General features: G+C 39.0%; 1 protein-coding gene across 2 annotated transcripts in view; it reads left to right on the forward strand.

The window, feature by feature from the left end:
* The window catches only part of PLPPR5 (phospholipid phosphatase related 5), a 90,766-nt gene that overhangs the window by 35,700 nt on the left and 36,745 nt on the right, over positions 1-18,321 (forward strand). Inside the window, exon 6 of one of the 2 annotated variants that reach the window (XM_074151297.1) lies at positions 14,338-14,439. In XM_074151297.1, the coding sequence (XP_074007398.1) occupies positions 14,338-14,439 (102 nt within the window). Of the gene's footprint in view, positions 1-8,141; positions 10,328-14,337; positions 14,440-18,321 lie in introns of those variants that run through there. The other variant, XM_074151298.1, reaches the window with a different exon arrangement.

Genomic DNA, 18,321 nt, shown 5'->3' on the forward strand with positions numbered 1-18,321 from the left:
ATGTCTGGGCAATTTTATGAGCAAAGAAGCACTGAAATAGCCAAATAAAGAAAATATTTTAGGCATTTTTACCAGGGGGAAAGTTTGAACTGGTAATGCAAAGTTTGGAAACAAATCTGTTTTTTCTAATGACTTTATCTGCCATTATTTGTTAAAATCTCTTGTGTTACGCCCATGTTTGAAGATAGTAAACAATTCTACACTGGGTAGGGCACCAAAAGTAGGTTTCTATGGCATTCTTTTAAATCCAAATTACTGCTGATACTTTTTTTCATATTAAACATAAGAAGAGATGTTTTTAACCACTTCCCAATCTTAGTCATTTGAAGTTGTGGAAGTTGTCCTTTGGTAAGAATTGCTGCTAGCACCCTGGGTTTGTTATTCCTTTCCTTGAAGGGAAAGAAGATTTCTTTTCAGAATGATCTAACACACCTTTTGGAGCTGAATGTTTCTAAGCTACTTCTGCTGATATCTTGTCGTAAGGAGGTCAGAGTCTCATTTGCTTGAACAAGCATTTAGATGATGAATGTGTATCTTCAAAATAATCCATTCAGTAAGCTTTCTGTAAAATGTCAAAACAAAGCAAGATGTCAGTTGGCTGAGGACATACCACATTAACAAAAGCATATCTTATTTACGCGCTAGGCTCTCCTGCAATGGAAGCCACCTCTGTGGCTCAAAAGCCATTATAGGTAATAAATGCACATTCTCTGGCTGTTGAAATTTTTATTTTATTTTCTGAGGAAAGCTATGGGAGAGTGTGGAAGGGTGATGGCAGGAATAATGTTTGCTCTGCTTGAGGATGACCTCCACTATTTGTGAGCTGCCCAGGACTCTATTATATGAAAGAGCTTCTTTCCATCTGAACCAATATTCCTATGGGAGTAGAGGGTAGCTGTTTGCTGTCATGGAACTTCTCTCTAGATAATTAAATCCAGGCCTGTCCACAGGGTGTTACACTTAGTGAGATCCTAGTGTATGGATTTATCTTGGTCTATGTTACAAAGCCTTTCTCCTATTCAGACAAAGAGGATGAGATTGGAGGATGATAATGTGGGGACTTTGCTTTTTGTTGGGAAATGCTTTCTTCTGTTTCCACTCTCAGAAAGTTTAAATTTGAATTAGCAAATAATTGATGAAGAATTACTTACACATGAGTACTTGCATGTAGGTGTTGAGGTTTTATGGATTTTTTTCTTTTTTTTTTTTTTTTTTTTTAATGTTTAGTCTGAAGTTTTAGATAGAAGCCAGACCCTGTTAAATGAAAGGCACTAAGAATAATAGTTACATGGAACTGAGGTCTAAATTGAGCCATCTCAATTAACTACCATCACTACAAGAATTATTAACTTAGTCTTTGCTTTTTGCTTTTTAACTGTTGTCTTATTTTACATCCTTTGTTCTCCTCTGGAGAGAGGGGCGCTAAATAATTTGCGTGCTACTTGTCTTTGCCTGCTTTAGCCACGTGCAGGTTGCTTTTCACTACATTTCAGTTATGGCTGTCCCAGTTCCATATTCTAAATGCATATATGTTTACATTTATCTTATTTTAAATATGTTTTTCCTTATTCTCAGTCTAAAAGCTCCTGTATCAGTATTAGAGACAGTTTACTGTCAGAAATTAGCTACTAAGAGTAACACAAATCCTGATGGACTGAAGTTATCGTGGGCTAAGGCAGTGCTAGCATGAAGCAATGCAATTCTCTTATTGATATTTAAAAATAATAGCTATATAGGTATCTGGGAGCGAGCGATTCAAAGAATGCTGTCTTAAAGAATGACTTCATTAGAAATGACCACCAGATGGGACCTCACTCCAATTTTGTTATAAATTAACCCGTAAATGAATAAGCACATGGTGCATCACACAGACCTGGAAGCACCTTATTTTTGTGCTTCCAGATCTGCTACTTGCTATTCCAGTGCTTTTTCCTGCAGGACAATGAATGTTCTTGGCATGCTTGGCATGGTCTCCATGCTGCCACTGTCTGAGTTCTGGTGGAGGTCAAGAGCTACATTTGAAGTGCACTTAAATAGGAATATGTGTACTTGTAATATTCTGAATTGAGCTGGTTAATGACAAGGGTAGATCACTGTTTGCATGGCACTTCTATTTAATTGTGGTGCATGCAGATGATTAAGCTGTTCTTCATGGGTACCCACTTGTCATGCACTCAAATAAGCCATAGTTGCAGAGTGTCTCCTTGAAGAATCCTTGCCAGAGCTGGCTCAGCAATTCAGACTTATTGCTTTCACCTTAACTACATCCATCCTCAGAATTAATGAAAAGAATGAAAGCCAGGAAACCTCATCACTCACCCATCTGCTCCTTTTTCTCTCCTGTCTCTGACCTTCTTCATCTCTTACAAGACAATTTGCGTTTCAGTTAGCTGGCACTCTCCTATAGAGAGGAGGTTCTCTTTGTGCCACAGTCAAGGTTAGAGACTCCTGTTCTTTTGCAAGAGTTACTGGGAAATAGGAATATTCTGGGTGGTACCTGGAACAGTTTAAAGTTCAGTTTCATCCAGTGCAGTCACAAACTCTTTTTTCTTTTTCAGGGGAGACTGACATTATTTCATGCTAAAGTCATCTGAAATTGGCCAGGGCTTACAGAGGGCTCATAGACATCTTCTTGTAGCTGCTGACTCTCCTAGCTTTTATATATATATATATTTTTTATTATTTTTAAATAAGTATTCTAGCTTTGAAAAAAAGTCAAATACAAAGGGAACACAGAGGATTTTAGGGTTAAGGGAGGCAGTAGATAGAATACTGAGGTAAGACATTTTAGGAGGAAGTGCTGGGTTAGGAGAGACACTATGGTTCATCTCCTGTGGGATGAGACGATTACTGTGTCTGATCATCAGTGTTTTCAGTAGCTGTTCAATATTACTTATTTGCACGGTCGGTTCTTTGCAGTGCTCTGTTTGACAGATAAGCTCCATTTATCCCCAAGGTCTTTGCTTGGCATTCCTTCATAGTGCTACTTCTGTCAGCAATGCCCAAGCCATGTTCCCAAAGACAGTCACCTTTCCTTGTTACAATGAGGTTTCTTAAACTCCATCCATAGGACTGACCCTCCAGCATGACTGTGAACTAGAAGCAGATAGTTTAGAATACCTCTCTCTCTCTGACACAGGCATTTCTAAGTTCTAATGGTGATAAGTATTTGGAATTCCTCTTACAATTTGTGATGTTCTTGTTGCCTATCATACCAATTGCTAGTGACTATCAGGGTTAACCGTCTCAAAAATCTTGTTGTTTGACACTATAATTCTTGGTCTATTTTTTATGTGCCAAAGGTAATGGTGGTAATGATTAATTTTAACAACACTAAGTATAGCCTGGAGAATAAATCTTATGAAGAGTGATTGAGGGAGCTGCGACTGTTTAGTATGAGGAAGAGGAGGCTGAGGGGAGACCTCATCACTCTCTACAACTACTTGAAAGGACACTGTAGAGAGGTTGGTGCTGGTCTCTTCGCACAGGTAACTAATGACAGAACGAGAGGGAATGGCTTCAAGCTCCAACAGGGTAGGTTTAGACTGAACATTAGGAAAGAATTTTTCACAGAAAGAGTGGTCGGGCATTGGAATAGGCTGCCCAGGGAGGTGGTTGAGTCGCCATCCCTGGATGTGTTTAAGAGACGTTTAGGTGTGGTGTTGGGGGATATGATATAGGGGAGAACTTTGTAGTGTAGTGTAGATGGTTGGACTCGATGATCCCAAGGGTCTCTTCCAACCTGGACGATTCTATGATTCTATAGATATTGCAATGGCTTCTGATAGTATTTTAGAGCTGAGGAAGCTTTTCCCGTCTGTTTTTAAGGTATAATATTTTTTCCGTTTACTCCATCTTGATTATTTACAAGACATAAAACAGCTTCCTCACAGTGTTAGAAAAAAGATATTTTTACTTTTAATTCTCAATGTTACTGCTTTTTCCTTGGTCTTAAGCATTTTTTTTAATAAGTCGTCTCTCATTGGTACATGCACTTGTGTACACTCAGCGTGGTTGAGGGAGTCCGCTCTGGTTGCTGGGGCTCTCCGGGGAGACTGATCGCCCATTGCTGAGCTCACAGGCTAACAGCAAAATGCAAAGATGTTTTAGCTCATCCAACTGTGGGCAAGTGCAGGAGAGAGTTTGTGTCTATTTCTGTTGCTCGAAAATATTTTAGTTGGGAAGTATCCAAATACTGTTGTTCTTGATGTCCGAAAGTGTACGTAGGTATCCATAACAGTATTTTAATATATGTGTGTGTATCTCCAGGATGGCTTGACTAGAGTCCGCATGCTTACATTAGCTTATAGGCAGGTTTTCAGGTTTCCGTTGTCACAGTGGTTCTCTCTTGATAATACAGTATCATAAAGGAGATACATTACAACATTGTTTCACACACAGAAACACATACCCAGGAGAGGCAGCTCATAAAAGACCATAAGCACTTTTGTTGCAATGTCAAGCATTTGAATTCATGCCCTACTCCTTTGCTTAAATATGTTTCTGGGGCACAGTACAGGAATTATTTCTGTTTGAATGCAAACTGTGATCACCACATCTAACGTTCAAATAAAATAATACTTAAACAGAGGACATGGAACAATATATTCAATGTGACCTCCTCAAATATGCGTGTTGTAGGTGTTACAGAATCAAGGTATTAGTAACAATCAAGAAGATCCTTTGCAACGCAACTCTCTCAAAGCGCGCATCATTAGGTTCTTCTCCTGGATATCAGGAATGGACCGTTTTGAGCATCTTCAAATAAGGCAATAAACGTATGTGCGCAAGAGCGCACATGGGTGTTTGTGTGTGGATTTGAAGCAAAGGCAGATGCAGTGTGGCAGCAGCGTTCTGTGCAGGTCTGCAATGTTTTAAATGGGGAATTTCACTTGAATTCATTCTTTTCTTTAAAAATGTGATTCGTCCAGTAAAAGCATAAAATATACTTTGCTGACCCGGAGAATTGTATGATAAAGTTATTATTATATGATAAATTATCATTTGCCTGACCTACTACAGTAGTATTTTTGTATTTGTTTTAACAAACCGCTTTATGAAGGACTACAAACAATTTTTCAAATTCCTGTTTTCAAACATGGAAAAATCTTTTTTAGGATGATGACTACTTTGAATATTTCTAAATATATTCATGAGAGCAGAACAAAAAAATTTTCAGGTAAAAAATATTTAATATATATAATGAAAACTGTAAACCACAAGAAAGTTGTTATGGATTTTTTTCCAATGCTTTAACATTATGGAATCGCCTGTAAACAGAAATTAATTAAAATCTTAGCAGAAGATAGACAGGTATGGATCGTTTTCCCTCAGAAACCTGCACTCAAGGCTTAGCCCTGAGCTTCCATTTTTCTGTTAGTGGTGTGAGAGCACGGTTATGAAGCATGCTTTGTTCACGTGGTGCTGACACCAAGGTCATACTGTCAATTTAGAATGAATAATACAAAAGCTGGTGTGCCTGTCCGTGAAACTGCTGCTGTTGAGCAGACCCTCAGCATATTCTAATTCTTTTGAGTACTGTAGGGGAAGTAATTTCCCATGGAGTTGGAGAAGCTGAGGTCTTCTGCATGGTTTTTTGCTTGTCTCCTGCATCTGTGTGAATCTGTTTGCTGGTGGTGGTTTGTATCTCACACTGAGCTGTGTCACAGTAAATCTAAACAGAAGTAAAAGAGCATAGTAAGAGAGTCAAAATGCCGTTATTCAAGAGGGATGCTATTTATTTTTTTTTCTGTAAAGAGTCTCAGCAAGGCTCATTTGTAGTTTTGCCTGAGATGATAACATATCAAACGCATGAATACCCAGACAGTTGCATGAATGTTTATCAGTGATTCTTGCCATCAGCAAGTGATTAATTTTGACCTAGTTATGCATCACGCTGCTGAGTCCATTGGAAATGAATTGACAAGTCTTCACCAGGGTCCGAATCAATAGCTCTGTGACCGGTAGCTTAGCAGTTCTCTCTGAGGATTTATTGAGGAAGGGGGATAGTTTTTTTCTGTTATTGTATCCCATGCTCTGCACGTTATTCCGAGGATGGTGACCTGCTCATTTTGGAAGTATAGCAGGCAGGAGTGTGAGCCACATTCTCCTTTCCTAAGTAATAGTTATCCAATCCTGAATTAATGCCACATGAAAGAGCATTTGATTCTCTGCATCACAGACAAATGTATGTCACGTAGAGAAAGGGATAGCATGTAGCAGGACTTGAAAGAACTGATTAGAATAAATAACAAGGAATTTTTTTTCCTCTAATTCCTAATTTTTAAACCATCTTGCTTATCAACAGAGTGAATAACTTTAGACTGATGCTAGTTTAAGTTGACAGGATAATTTTCAGGTCTAAATAAGGAAAAATAAAGTAAATACTGTGAAGAAAATGTCATAATAGCCTCACAGCAACTCCAGAGTCATTGAGGTTGCCTAATATATTGTCTTTCCTGTACTGAAAGCAGAATATGGCCAGCCAACTAAAATGCCTTGAAATGTTAATGTTTTGTTTTCTAATTAGGGAACCTAATTTTGCTTTGCTTTGGCAGAATCAAAATCTGGAAACAATGACATTTGCTAATATTGTTTACTGAAAATGCTTTCACAGAAAGTTGCACACTGATTTTTTTTCTGATGTCTTTTAAAAACTCTGCTGGCTATGGTTTAATCATTGTTATTTATTTAAAATATATCCACTTTTGGAGAAGAATGTACATAGATGTTTACTATTTGGTGGTGTTCTCTTATGAAAGCTGTCATAAAATACAGCAAGAAAGTTGCTAGAGCTAAAATATATATTATAGGGGAGGGGGAAGAGAGCTCCTCCTCCTGGACACAGTACAGTTATGGCACAGAGGAAGCAAAACTGCCAACCTTGTTTGGAGAGAGGGAAATAAGAGACAGCTCTCCTCTGCTCTCACTCAGGGTACTTCTAAATTTCTTTCTGTAATGTCAAAATCAAAGATTCCTGCCTGGCTCCCCCTGCACAGACAAATAGCCAGATGGTTTAAAGAAGAACTGAGAATTACAAACTTGTGTGGTGGCCACAGTTTCTCTCCAGCACTTTCTATGGTGTGTCATAAGGGATTTTCTGGAGGACTTAAAACAATTTCCCTTAAGAAAAAAAAAAGGAGATCTATCCCACTCTCCATGAGTTATCTACCTTCCCCCCTCCTCTTCAGTTTACACCTCTCTTCTGATTTTGGTCTGCTCCAGGAGGGGAGGTGATGAGAGATCTGCAGTGCTTTGCGTGGTATTATTTCCCTCTGGGCATTTTTGTGCTGGGGAAGAAACACATGGCTTAACATTCTCTTTATTAATTTTACACATTGCATGTTTTATAAAAAATGGTGGCAGGCAAGGGTACTGTGTGCCTAAAGGGATCGTGTGGTTCCTTTGGACCCTGCACATCACTGTGCAGTTGAGTCTTCATCTACCAAATGTTTGCAGAGGCACTTGCTTAGGTAAGAGCATGAAAAAGCAGCAAAACTCTATGGGATGCTGCAGTTTTGCTGTGTAGAGTCACTTGAAGTATAATCACATTCTGATATGCGTCTTCGTGTTCGTAAGAATCATCCCATTGAAATGCTGTAGTGATTCTGAAAAAGAAATTTTGAATATGAGTTCTCAACTGCTGAATGCAATTTTGTTGTAGCATTTCACTACTTGATTCTGTGCCATCCAGCTTAATCTTTTTAAAAAAAGCAACATTAAAATTGTATTAACACTGAAATAGAATATTACAATGTGTCAGAAACTCTAATTTTAATTTCTAGGAATTTTGTTTTAAATTATGAATAAGGTAGCAATAAAAGTACAGCTAACTCAATTATTCACATTGTTACTTAATTTTAAAAGCCCCAACTAAAACTAAAATATTCTAGAACTATTGCACCTAATTACTTTGTTCAGGGTACTTACATATACAGTCTTCCAGTGGTTAACAAAGAATTGCTATGGGAGTAAGTGATAGCACTGCAGTTAAAACCAGTTTTATTTATATCATCCTGCAATAGTCTCCAAGCACAAGGCTGTACCTAAAGCACAAGAGGCAAAAATTTTCACAGTGGCGACTGATGTCTGTCTGTGTGGTTTCTGGGTTTTTATCTGTTTGTTTTTCCTTTAACTCGTAGAACCACATCACGGCCTTTGCAGAAGTCACATGATGTTGATGCTGATGTATATTCACTCCATTGGACTTCATCTCTTTTCACAGCCCACACACGATAATTGCAGTGATTCAAAAATAAGAAATTTTTAGAAGTCCTATCTCTGACTTGATTTTTACATCATTAAAATGATACCAACATTTTGAAGAATTCTTAAATATTAGAACGTCACTTTACTTTCTAGCAAAAATATTAACTGTTTACTTTTTGATGGAATGGGACAAACTGAGCACTAATAATATTTATCTGACAATACCCTCTATTTTGGCTTCTCATTGTTTTAATGGTTCATGTACCTATTCCAACAGTACTTCATATTTTGATTTGACTTTGATTTTTAAAAACTACATTTTTAATTCAGCATGAACGTGTTTCCATTTGAGGCGATTTCAGTGTATAAAAACTAGACATATATTATGTTCTGTATGAAAATGCTGTTTGCACATTGTATTACGCTGTATTCCATGTAAGATATCATTCAAACAGTATGTTATATGTAAGACTGGTGCTTCTGCTTTTAAAGAGAAAAAAAAAATGCCAATTTTTACTGTAATAAGTATTGTATCATAATTAAAAGTTTATTTATTTGGATATTTTCCTGACATAATTGTAGTTGAATTGTTGTTTTGTAGTTCTTGAATGTCTTGGATGATATATATGTATCTAGGTTAAAAGAAATGAAAATAATATAGAAAGTTTGATCATTGATATATTCTTTATTACTAATGATATCCCATGAAAGGTTAAGGGCTCCATTCTTAGCTCAGCATATCTGATGGGAGGCCATGCTATTCATAAATAATTTAAACAAATTATTCAAGGAAGCCTGCATCTTCTCATATTTGTTGTACACCCTGATATTATGCTGGGAGAATGGGTGCTAAAATAAGGAGGAGGTCACTGGCTTAGTGAGAAAAGTGCATATGAGCTTCTGCTCTCCATTTTCATGTCAGAGCACTCATGGAAAAAACAAAAAGGTTTCATTAATTTTCTTCAGCCTATGTGACTAGGACAGGCAGACTTTCGGTCTACAAATCTTTCTATCTCTGTGTTTCAGGGCATATTTGCAAAAAAATCCTCTGTCAGTTTGTGCGGTGTTGACAAATTGATTTTTCTTCAATATCAGGCAATGTTATCATATCTCAATTATCACTTTGAATAATCAAATTGAGTATACCCTTCAAAAGACAGCCTTGATAACTATTCACAGTGAAGTTGTCCTATAAAAACCGAGCACCAAATGGATCTTCATATTGTAGATGCTGAAGATGCTCTTAACATCTGCCAGAAAATATTCCTCTGGCAACAGCTGATACAACGCTAGACACATTGAGAATAGTAATGTTCAGTGCAGGCTGTTGAACATTCTAGGCCTTAAATTTTCCATAATTCAGTGTATTTCCTGTGTATTAATCATTGTTAGAAGATGTTTGAAACATAAGGCTGTAGAATCACGTATGTATTTTCTGTGATGAATTCTAGTGCATTCTTACATAGTCATGCAGGTAACACCTGCTTTTTACTTTTTATATTAACCTCTGCTTTCATTAGAATATAACTACCTAAGTAGTGCTTGGCAAACAGGGTAAGGCCAAGTCGTCTTTGAGTGCAATAGAGCATATCTCACAAAGTCATTGTGCTAAACTGAGAATTAGAGAATAAAGAAATACATCAGTGGGGAGAAAAGTCCTAGAATAGAGCCCTTAGCTACAGCGATGTTACTTAGGTGATTGAAAATCCACCCTTATTAGACTATCAACTGTGTTTACAAAATTGTAGTAGGTCCAAAGTTTGTATCACCATGTTAGGCACACTTACCCTTCTCTTAGTCTAGCTATTTAGGGTCCAAGGTAATAATGATTTCTCTGTGTGCAGATTTAAATGAAATCTTCACTCATTTTTGCATGGTAGCAAACCTACGTTTTTTATATCTGATTTATAAGATTACCAAGAGATTCTTTTATGTTAAAAGAGATGACTCTTTTTCAGTGTACTGTATATCATCAGCTTGTAACTGGTCTCTTTCTCTCTCAGGATCTTTCCCAGTCAAATATTTGGGTTAAATTTATCATATTATCTCTGTGAACCAGCAGTGAGAAAACAAAGAGAGACACTCTGCTGTATAATGTATTTTTAAATAAAATAATTTTTCATTCATATGTAGTGTATTTTTTTAGATGCCTGCTGTAGATATATTTTGGTTGATAGTGTACATATAATGAAATCATGATTTTGTCAACTGAATTTAGTGATACATTTTCACAATTAAGCAGGAATCCCTGCAGTTAACTGCCTTCCCTTAGAGGCGGTTCTGGTGAAATTGAAAAGCAAGAGAGGAAGAGCTGTATTGCAGAAGAGTCCACAGCCTGTTGGTGAAGGACTCTCCCCAGGATGTGGACCGGCCAAGCTCCAGACCCTACTTTGATTGATTATCAGAAGTGGCAAGAATTTAGCTCTCTCACACCTGTACCTCTCCACTGCCCTGGAGCTTGAGGCCTACACTCTTCCACTCTGGACCTGAAAAAGCTTTGAGTAGGAACAGTTTGCCAAAACAAAAGTAAGTTGTTTTTATTTGACTAAAATGGCTTTTTGTTGGCTGCTTTTAAAAAAAAATCTCAGTGAGGAGCCTATGACAAACAAGCATCACCCCTCGTTCAGGGAATATTCTAGTGCAGAGTGGTTCCCAATAAAAACACTGTGGTTGAACCATTTCTGTGGTTTTGAATGCAGCTGGTTTTATGATCCTCGTGGACCTTTTCTGTGTGTACTTCAGTGAAACAGCTCCACTCTATTTATAAATGAGATGTTTAAGAAGCATCTCTAATGCTGTATGCTGCTGTGTTCCTAAAAATGGGAATTCGTAAGGCATATGGGGACACCAGCTGGGCTTGTATCCATACCAATTTAGATTCCCTTATATGTATTCTGCTGTTTGTTTGTAATTATGAACTGCGTAAGACATACGGTGATAGCATCTGGGATCACATCTCTTCAACTTTTAAAAATTTTCATTTTAACAATATGTATTAAAAGAGGGTAATGTTGGTATTTTTCAGCTGCAATTTTCTTTACTGTTTGTTGTTGCCTTCAAATTTTGTTGCTGTGCAAGATCACAGTGAGTGCAATGGTCCGTTTGCACACTATGGTAGCAGGGAGCTTTTTATACTCTTCTGAAGTCTGATTTTGGTATTTCTGAGGCTTGCCATGCAGAAAGCAGAGAGCGCTACATTTTAGGAAGAGATAACCTGAGTCTGTTTTGATCAAATACCTCCCTGGCCATCTGCACAGCTTTGGCCTTGGGGATACTCAGGAGCATTTGCAGGCCGAAGGGTGAGCAGACCTCCAGACTTCTCAGCCCTGCAGCACCTTCCTCCGAGCACACCAAGAGCATTTTCACCAGGCTCTGCCTCTGACAGCTGACTCAACCCCAACACACCAGACTTTCCTGCTGTACACCAGCACTTTTCGTCTCCCCTCAAGTACCTTTGAGAAACTGGACAGGTCAGGCAGGATGCCATGCCTTTGCCCTGAAGTGTACTACAAGCATAACTGCAGCTGGAGCCAGCGGCTGCCTGGTTCTTACTTGGACAAGTGGAAAGCCAAATGAATGGGGACCTATTGTGGCTTCAGCTTTTGGCCTTCTCCTAGGCCTTCAGGGAGTTCTACAAAGGAATGTAAGGGGCAGTCTCTCTGCTCCATGTCTAGGGTTGTGCAAGCTTTACTCTTGCTATTGGCCACCAAGGACTGTCTGCTAAAACATAGTGTTGCCTTTTTGTCATCTTCTGCTGTATGAGGATGGCTGAAAAAGCACCTTAGGGTTTCTAGGCTTGACCTGATGTTCTGAGAAGAGGAAACTGAACACCCCAGAAAACTCCTGTCAGGGTGGGAATTGGAAGCCCTAGTGTGACTGTATAATAAATAAGCCTGGTTGTTTTCTTAGCGCTCGCTGAGGTGCCATACCATGGTACAACTAATAGGTTTGCTTTTGATACTCAGCTGCGTATATTTGCCTCATCATGAAGCCCCGGTCCACTTCCAACACAGAGGATTAGGTACTTGGTTCGCTGCTCAATGCTGGAGTTTGTTCTCTCTCTGTAGGGAATTCTAGGAAGCGCAGCATATCCTGTATGAAACCTGTCCCCGGCTTCTGATGAATACTATCCCAGACAAGTTGATGGTAAGATAGCTGTCATTAAGGCTAGCTTCAGAGATGCTCCACTCCCCCTTGCCTGAAAGGATATCATGATCCAGGTGTGTGTGGTGGTCACTGTAGCTGGAAGGAATATAGCTGGCTAGTGCCCAGGCTCCAACTACTTTTTTCCTGAAGGTGATGATGACATCCAGTTCTCTGCCTATCATGCTATTGAACTCAATTGCTTCCACTCCAGTTGTCAGTTCTTGATGCTACATTCTGCTGTGAGATGTGATATTCATGAAGCATAAGGGGAGAGCGGCCGTGTTCATCAGCAGACCATTTTAGAATACCCTTACATGTCTTCTGCTCTTGGTCTGTTATCACTAGACATGTTAAACATTTGGAAGTAAGTTAATCTAATTGAGTTAGGACAATTTAATTCTGAATAAAAGTATACACCCAGAGGTTTATGTGACTAACTAATCCACAGCAAATCTGTAGCCAATTCAGATAAACCGTCCTGAATTGTCCCCTGTGTGGACAAGCCCTAAGCCTTTTTTTTTTTTTTTTTCCCAGAGGAGCTCTGCTGTTGCACTGTCTTCCTGTAGAGACTACAGCCAGAACGGCCCACGGCAGCCAGCCTCTTTAAGTGATCGCATCAGCAGAATAATCATCTCTAAATTATGCACGTAGCAGTGGCTTCATTAGTCGACTGGGTACAGAGCACTACTCTGAAAGTGATTAAGAATGGGAACGATGGTAATCTCCAACTGTGAAATTACTGAATTCATCCTCTAAGATGGGTAGAAGAGTTTTAGTCCCCAAAACCAAATTCTGTGTACCAGCATTCTCATCAGACAACATTCAGATCTAAATAAATAAAAATAAGAAACCAAACCTCTTTTTTTTTTCTGACCAATCGCTCCCTAAATAACAATGTTATAACTAAATATATACTTTCTGCAGCTACAGGCAACTTGTAGCCTTGCTGGCAATCTTTAATGTGTTTTTGAATGTGAGATCCTTGAGTTGTGAATTTCTAGGATTGCTCTGAAGTAGGCAAATAACCCTAAAAAAGAGAATTAACATGTCTACAACTGTAAAATAAAAACTGAAGAGCTACAAAATGAGAAGAGGATGAATTTCAGAAGCAGGGAAAATGCCTTCTTGCACCCTTTAGCTAATGTGCTAATTTGAGGTAGATTTGCTATATTTTTCTGACTTAAAATATCAATACTTTAGTGGATGGCATTTCTACATTTTTAAAATGCTGCAGTAGAAGAGAACGGCTGCTCTTAGTCTGCTGTTTCTGCTAAGAAATCATCTGCTGTTTCATCCTTTTTTGCTACTGTTGCTTAAGGAAGCAGCTACTGTTCCTTCCTTAGCAACCTCTTATTTATACAGTGGCAACAGACAACTTAAATATACTCTATTCAAATATTCTAAAAATAAGTTTGATGTGATGAGAATGAAGTGTTTATTTAGGAAAACAAAAGAAAAGCCCCTTTGGCTCTCGTTGAAGACAGGGGACATGAAGCTAATTGTAGTAGGAAACACCAGGAATAAAACAGGACCCTTGCCTTTTGGCTGTATTTTGCATTGTTGTCAAGACAAGGTGATAGATCTTTTTTGAGATTAGTATCTGTTTTTTTTTCTGAGCCATTAGAGAAAACATTGTAACAATGTAGTCTTGGAGCATATAGTCTTCCAGAGAGAAACAGGGAATGTCCTTGGTTTTGTATTATGTTTATTCTATGGAGTCACACTCAAAGACAGTGAACAGCAACACAGAAGAGGGGAAATAGAAAGACTAAACAAACTGTACATAGGCAATGGATGGTGAGGGCTTTTGCACTTTTGCATGCTGAGTCTTTTTAGGAAAGAAACCAAGTGAGTAGGGATTTGATGTGACAGAATTATGTCATCCTGGGTCTCCTATGGGAATGTTGCCTGCTTATAACGTATACGTTTCAGTCAATTTTGTGTAGAAGAACAGATAATCACGAGATACTGTCTGATCTTTAGTTCTTTGTCAGATTAAGAGAAGTCGGTACTCCCGTGGCATTGGACACTATGCTGCTGCTTTTTACTTGCTGCCTGATGACCTGCCTTCCCTGCATATTTAAGGTAAAAGGCTGTATTCTGTATTTTTGAATGAATAAAACAGAATTTTTCTTCAGGAATCTGGTGATCTGCATATAGTGGTTAAGAAATTTCTCTCATGGATGTAATTTATTTTGAAAATTTGGATTGTAAACTCACTTCTACCTGTATACTGCTATAGATCTGAAACTAAAAGCTTGTCATAGTGGAAGGGAAGAGTCACCTCTACAGGTTCCCTGGAAGAGCCAGCTTCTACAGGCCTTGAGCACTGTAGTGTGAGATGCCACAAAGTTTTTGTCACCTTTTGTCACCTTTAAGGCTCTTTATGACCTGCTTGATCTCAAGTGTGTGATTTGATTTTCAAATGTACTACTCACTTCACTATGGTTGTGGTTTCAGTCGGAAGGAAGGTTGCGGAGAAACATACATGTCAACACAGAAGAGAATAGTACTAAAACTTTCCTCTTCATGCTCCCTGGCCTTTAGCATACCTGCTCCGTTCATTATATGGCTCTGTGCTCTGTCTTCACTGCTTCCCTCTGCTTCTGGCATTTGTCTTTCTCGTTAGATGTTACATATTGTTGTGTCACATTGTGTAATAACCAGCAACTGTAGTTGGACTTAGGCCTTTGCCAACATAAAATGGATCTTTCAGGTGCAGATATGAATATGAAAGTAGGAAAATGTGGTGAGGTACCAATTATTTTAATGGGAGCGGTGCAACAGCAGAAAATGAGATTGTTTCAGGAAAAATGGAGGGGTAAGGAGAATTTGATAATAAATGCAAATGAGATAATCTAAGCTAAAAGCTTCCACTGAATACAAGTAGAATTTCAATGGATATAATGTACAGTGACTTTATAGACGGTGGGTAAGAATTTCCTATACAGCTAGTAAAGCAAACAGATCATAGTAGATTAATTCACGACACTACAGATCCTACAGATAGTGGTCTGGCAGTCATGTTTACAGGCACAAGTATGGACTGAATTTGTGATGGGTCACAAACTAATGGGAAAACAAAGATGTGCAGGGCTGTGTGTATCATGCCTCCTGCAATACAGCAGGAAAGAAAATTGGTTAAGAAGGGACTGGATACTGCTCTTGTCTATTCTGATTTGTTTAGCTCCAGGTGGGAGTCAGGGGAGTTGTTCCAGATTTAAATAGGAGACATAGAGGAGGGTGGGAGGCGTGGTTTTGTATCTTTTTATCATTTACAAATCAGACCATATGTTTGTTAATTCTTTCAAATACATGTGATATTTGGGAGCAGCACTCCCATATGACAAATGGCCCTTTCCAAAGCAAGCCTCTTGTGTGGAGCTACTCAAAGAAAATCACTAACAAAGCTGTACGAGAGGCAACAAGAAAATCCCAAACTTAATCACTCCCCTTCAGCCACCTTGTGTCCTCCTGCTTTAAGAGGTCCCCTTTCTGAAATTCATATCCCACCCTGAGCAGGCTTTGAATTAGACCTCAAATGCAGGCTACCTGATGTGAATCGAGTACCTCCTCTCCTGTGCATCTCTCCACTGCTCTCGCCCCCATTCCAGCCTGCTCACAGACCATTAGCAAAGCTTCAAACACAGCTTTTGCATTAGCTGTGAGGAGGACACAGGAGAGCTGCAGCTTCCTCTGTCACTGCTGCTCTGCAGCTAGAGCTGAGCGACACAGCTATGCTCCTTCCTGCTAGGTTAAAAGGATACCAAATGTCTTCAGCGGGACAGCATACTGTGGGAAAGTGGGCCACGGTCTTAGTTGCTGATGAGCGTTTGCACATTTATATTGTTACGTTAGTATCATTTTTCCTGACAGACTTAGTTGTGACGGGAGGCTGCAGCTCACATACATCAGTGGTTAGCCCTGGAACAAGGAAAGGCGCTTTTACCTGCCAGATGGAGACTGGAATTATCATGTGAATTTATCAGCTGTGTCTCCTGGAAGCTTTAAGATGTCCTGGCATAGCCCTTTTCCAGGACAGTACGTTATCAGAATAGGCTTTCCGTTCGTCATTTCTTATTCCTTGAGTATGAGATAGATGTGATTTCCATTCATTCTCTGTAACAGATGCTGTCTTTTTTTTCATATGCCTGTTTCTTATTCTTGATTACTTTTTGAACTTATTCACTCTTACATATTGGTCTTTTATTGCTTTTATTACCAGATGGCATAAAGAGCTTTGCAGCATACATTCATCTAGCCTAAAAAAATTTCCCTTTCCCTGCAGTGCCATTCCTCTCTGCTGAGTTTTACAGTTCAGCAGTGTTAAGCATGTCATCTGCCTCTGTTTGATGTTGGTTTTCAGTTTAGTATTTGGCTTAGAATATATCATAGACAAATAGATAGCTTTGCCTTGCACTCTTAAACACCTGGGTTCCCATCTCCCCATGGCTGTGGTGGAACTATGACATTCCGCCAGTTTGTGCATTATTGGACGTGAGTGCTGGTTTCAGTGCAGAGGTACAGGCAAGGAGAAATGTGAGACTTTCCAAAAGCAGGGAGAGACCTCCTGGTCCGGGCAGTACTGTTTTCCTGGCTCTCCTGGCACAGTCACTCATGAGAATGAGGAAGCTCTGTCACAAGCAGGTGTGGTCCTTTTGGAGCCCTGCTCTCATATTCATTTCTATTGTCACAATAACAGCTGTACTTTGTTGTTTTGCCCATACACTTCTATTTCTGTATTGGCAGGGTCAAAGCGGGTTACATAATGACAGAAATGCACAGGCTCCCTGACACTTTTTCATTTTATGTTGTCTACCTCTTCATGCAAACGTGTGACATGCTGATATGTCAGTGCAAATATCACCTCATCTGTTTTCACATCCATCCTTCAGATATGATTGACCGATTTTTTTACCAAAGAAGCAGCACAATATTGACTCTTCCCTTGTCTTACTCCCTTCCTCCAGTGACTGCCCCACTACTGTTGGTCCCTTTGACTTTGGTTCTGTTTTAACAAAGACCAATACACAACAGAAGAAGCACTTTTTATGACCGTATTTGCTTTCTTACTACATATCTGGATACAAGTGTGACATAATTTATACCTATTGGACTGTAGATTCTTTGCACTATGAATTGTCTGTATCTGGGTCTGCAGGCACCTCATCAAATGGAGCTTTCATCCCAAATGGGACCTTTAAATGTATCCATAATCTTCTTTAAGCACTTCAATCTGTCTAGGATACATTTGAGATCCCACTGCTGAGCACAGTATCTGCAGACCTGGAACAGTGGATGTAGCACTGAGATGCTCCAGCCAGCCTGTCAACATGAAAGAACAGTCCTTTATGCTGCTGATGACTTAAAAATGAGATTACTGTGAAAGGGGGAAGGCATGAAAACAAAAAAAAAAGGAGAGAGAAAACAATTTAGCTAAAGATTTTAAGAGCTATTTAGATATTAAGATTCTGAAGGGGGAAAGTTGCTTACTGAAGTAACCAAGCATATCAGATGAAAAATTACAAACAAACAAAAAATCCTCCACCAAAAAAGGAGCTTTCCAAATATTTTATTGAAGAAACCATATAAACACATAGAAATGCAAATAGATTTCTGCCTTTTTTTCTGAGACTAAGCCTTTTGCTGTGCTATCCGGTGCAGGAAATTGCAGACTATGATCAGTGTACAAAAGTATAAATTGACTATATTTACAGACTGTATTTATGTAACAGGGATTTGTTTTCTGACCTGCTGTTCCCTGAATGGAGCTCATCATGATCACTATGCGCAATCAAGTGGGGTTTTGCTGAATATGGGTGTGCAGCCAAGACTTCTGATATCAGCTAGATAGAAAGCAGCTTAGGAACTGGAGGTGATGGCTGCTGAATCCATCATTCACTGATTCCCTTATCACACAGCTATGCTCCTACAAAGAGAGATTATAACCAAATCACTCAATTTACC

Source organism: Numenius arquata, chromosome 8 (assembly GCF_964106895.1).
Source record: "Numenius arquata chromosome 8, bNumArq3.hap1.1, whole genome shotgun sequence".
NCBI classification, from domain to species: domain Eukaryota; kingdom Metazoa; phylum Chordata; class Aves; order Charadriiformes; family Scolopacidae; genus Numenius; species Numenius arquata.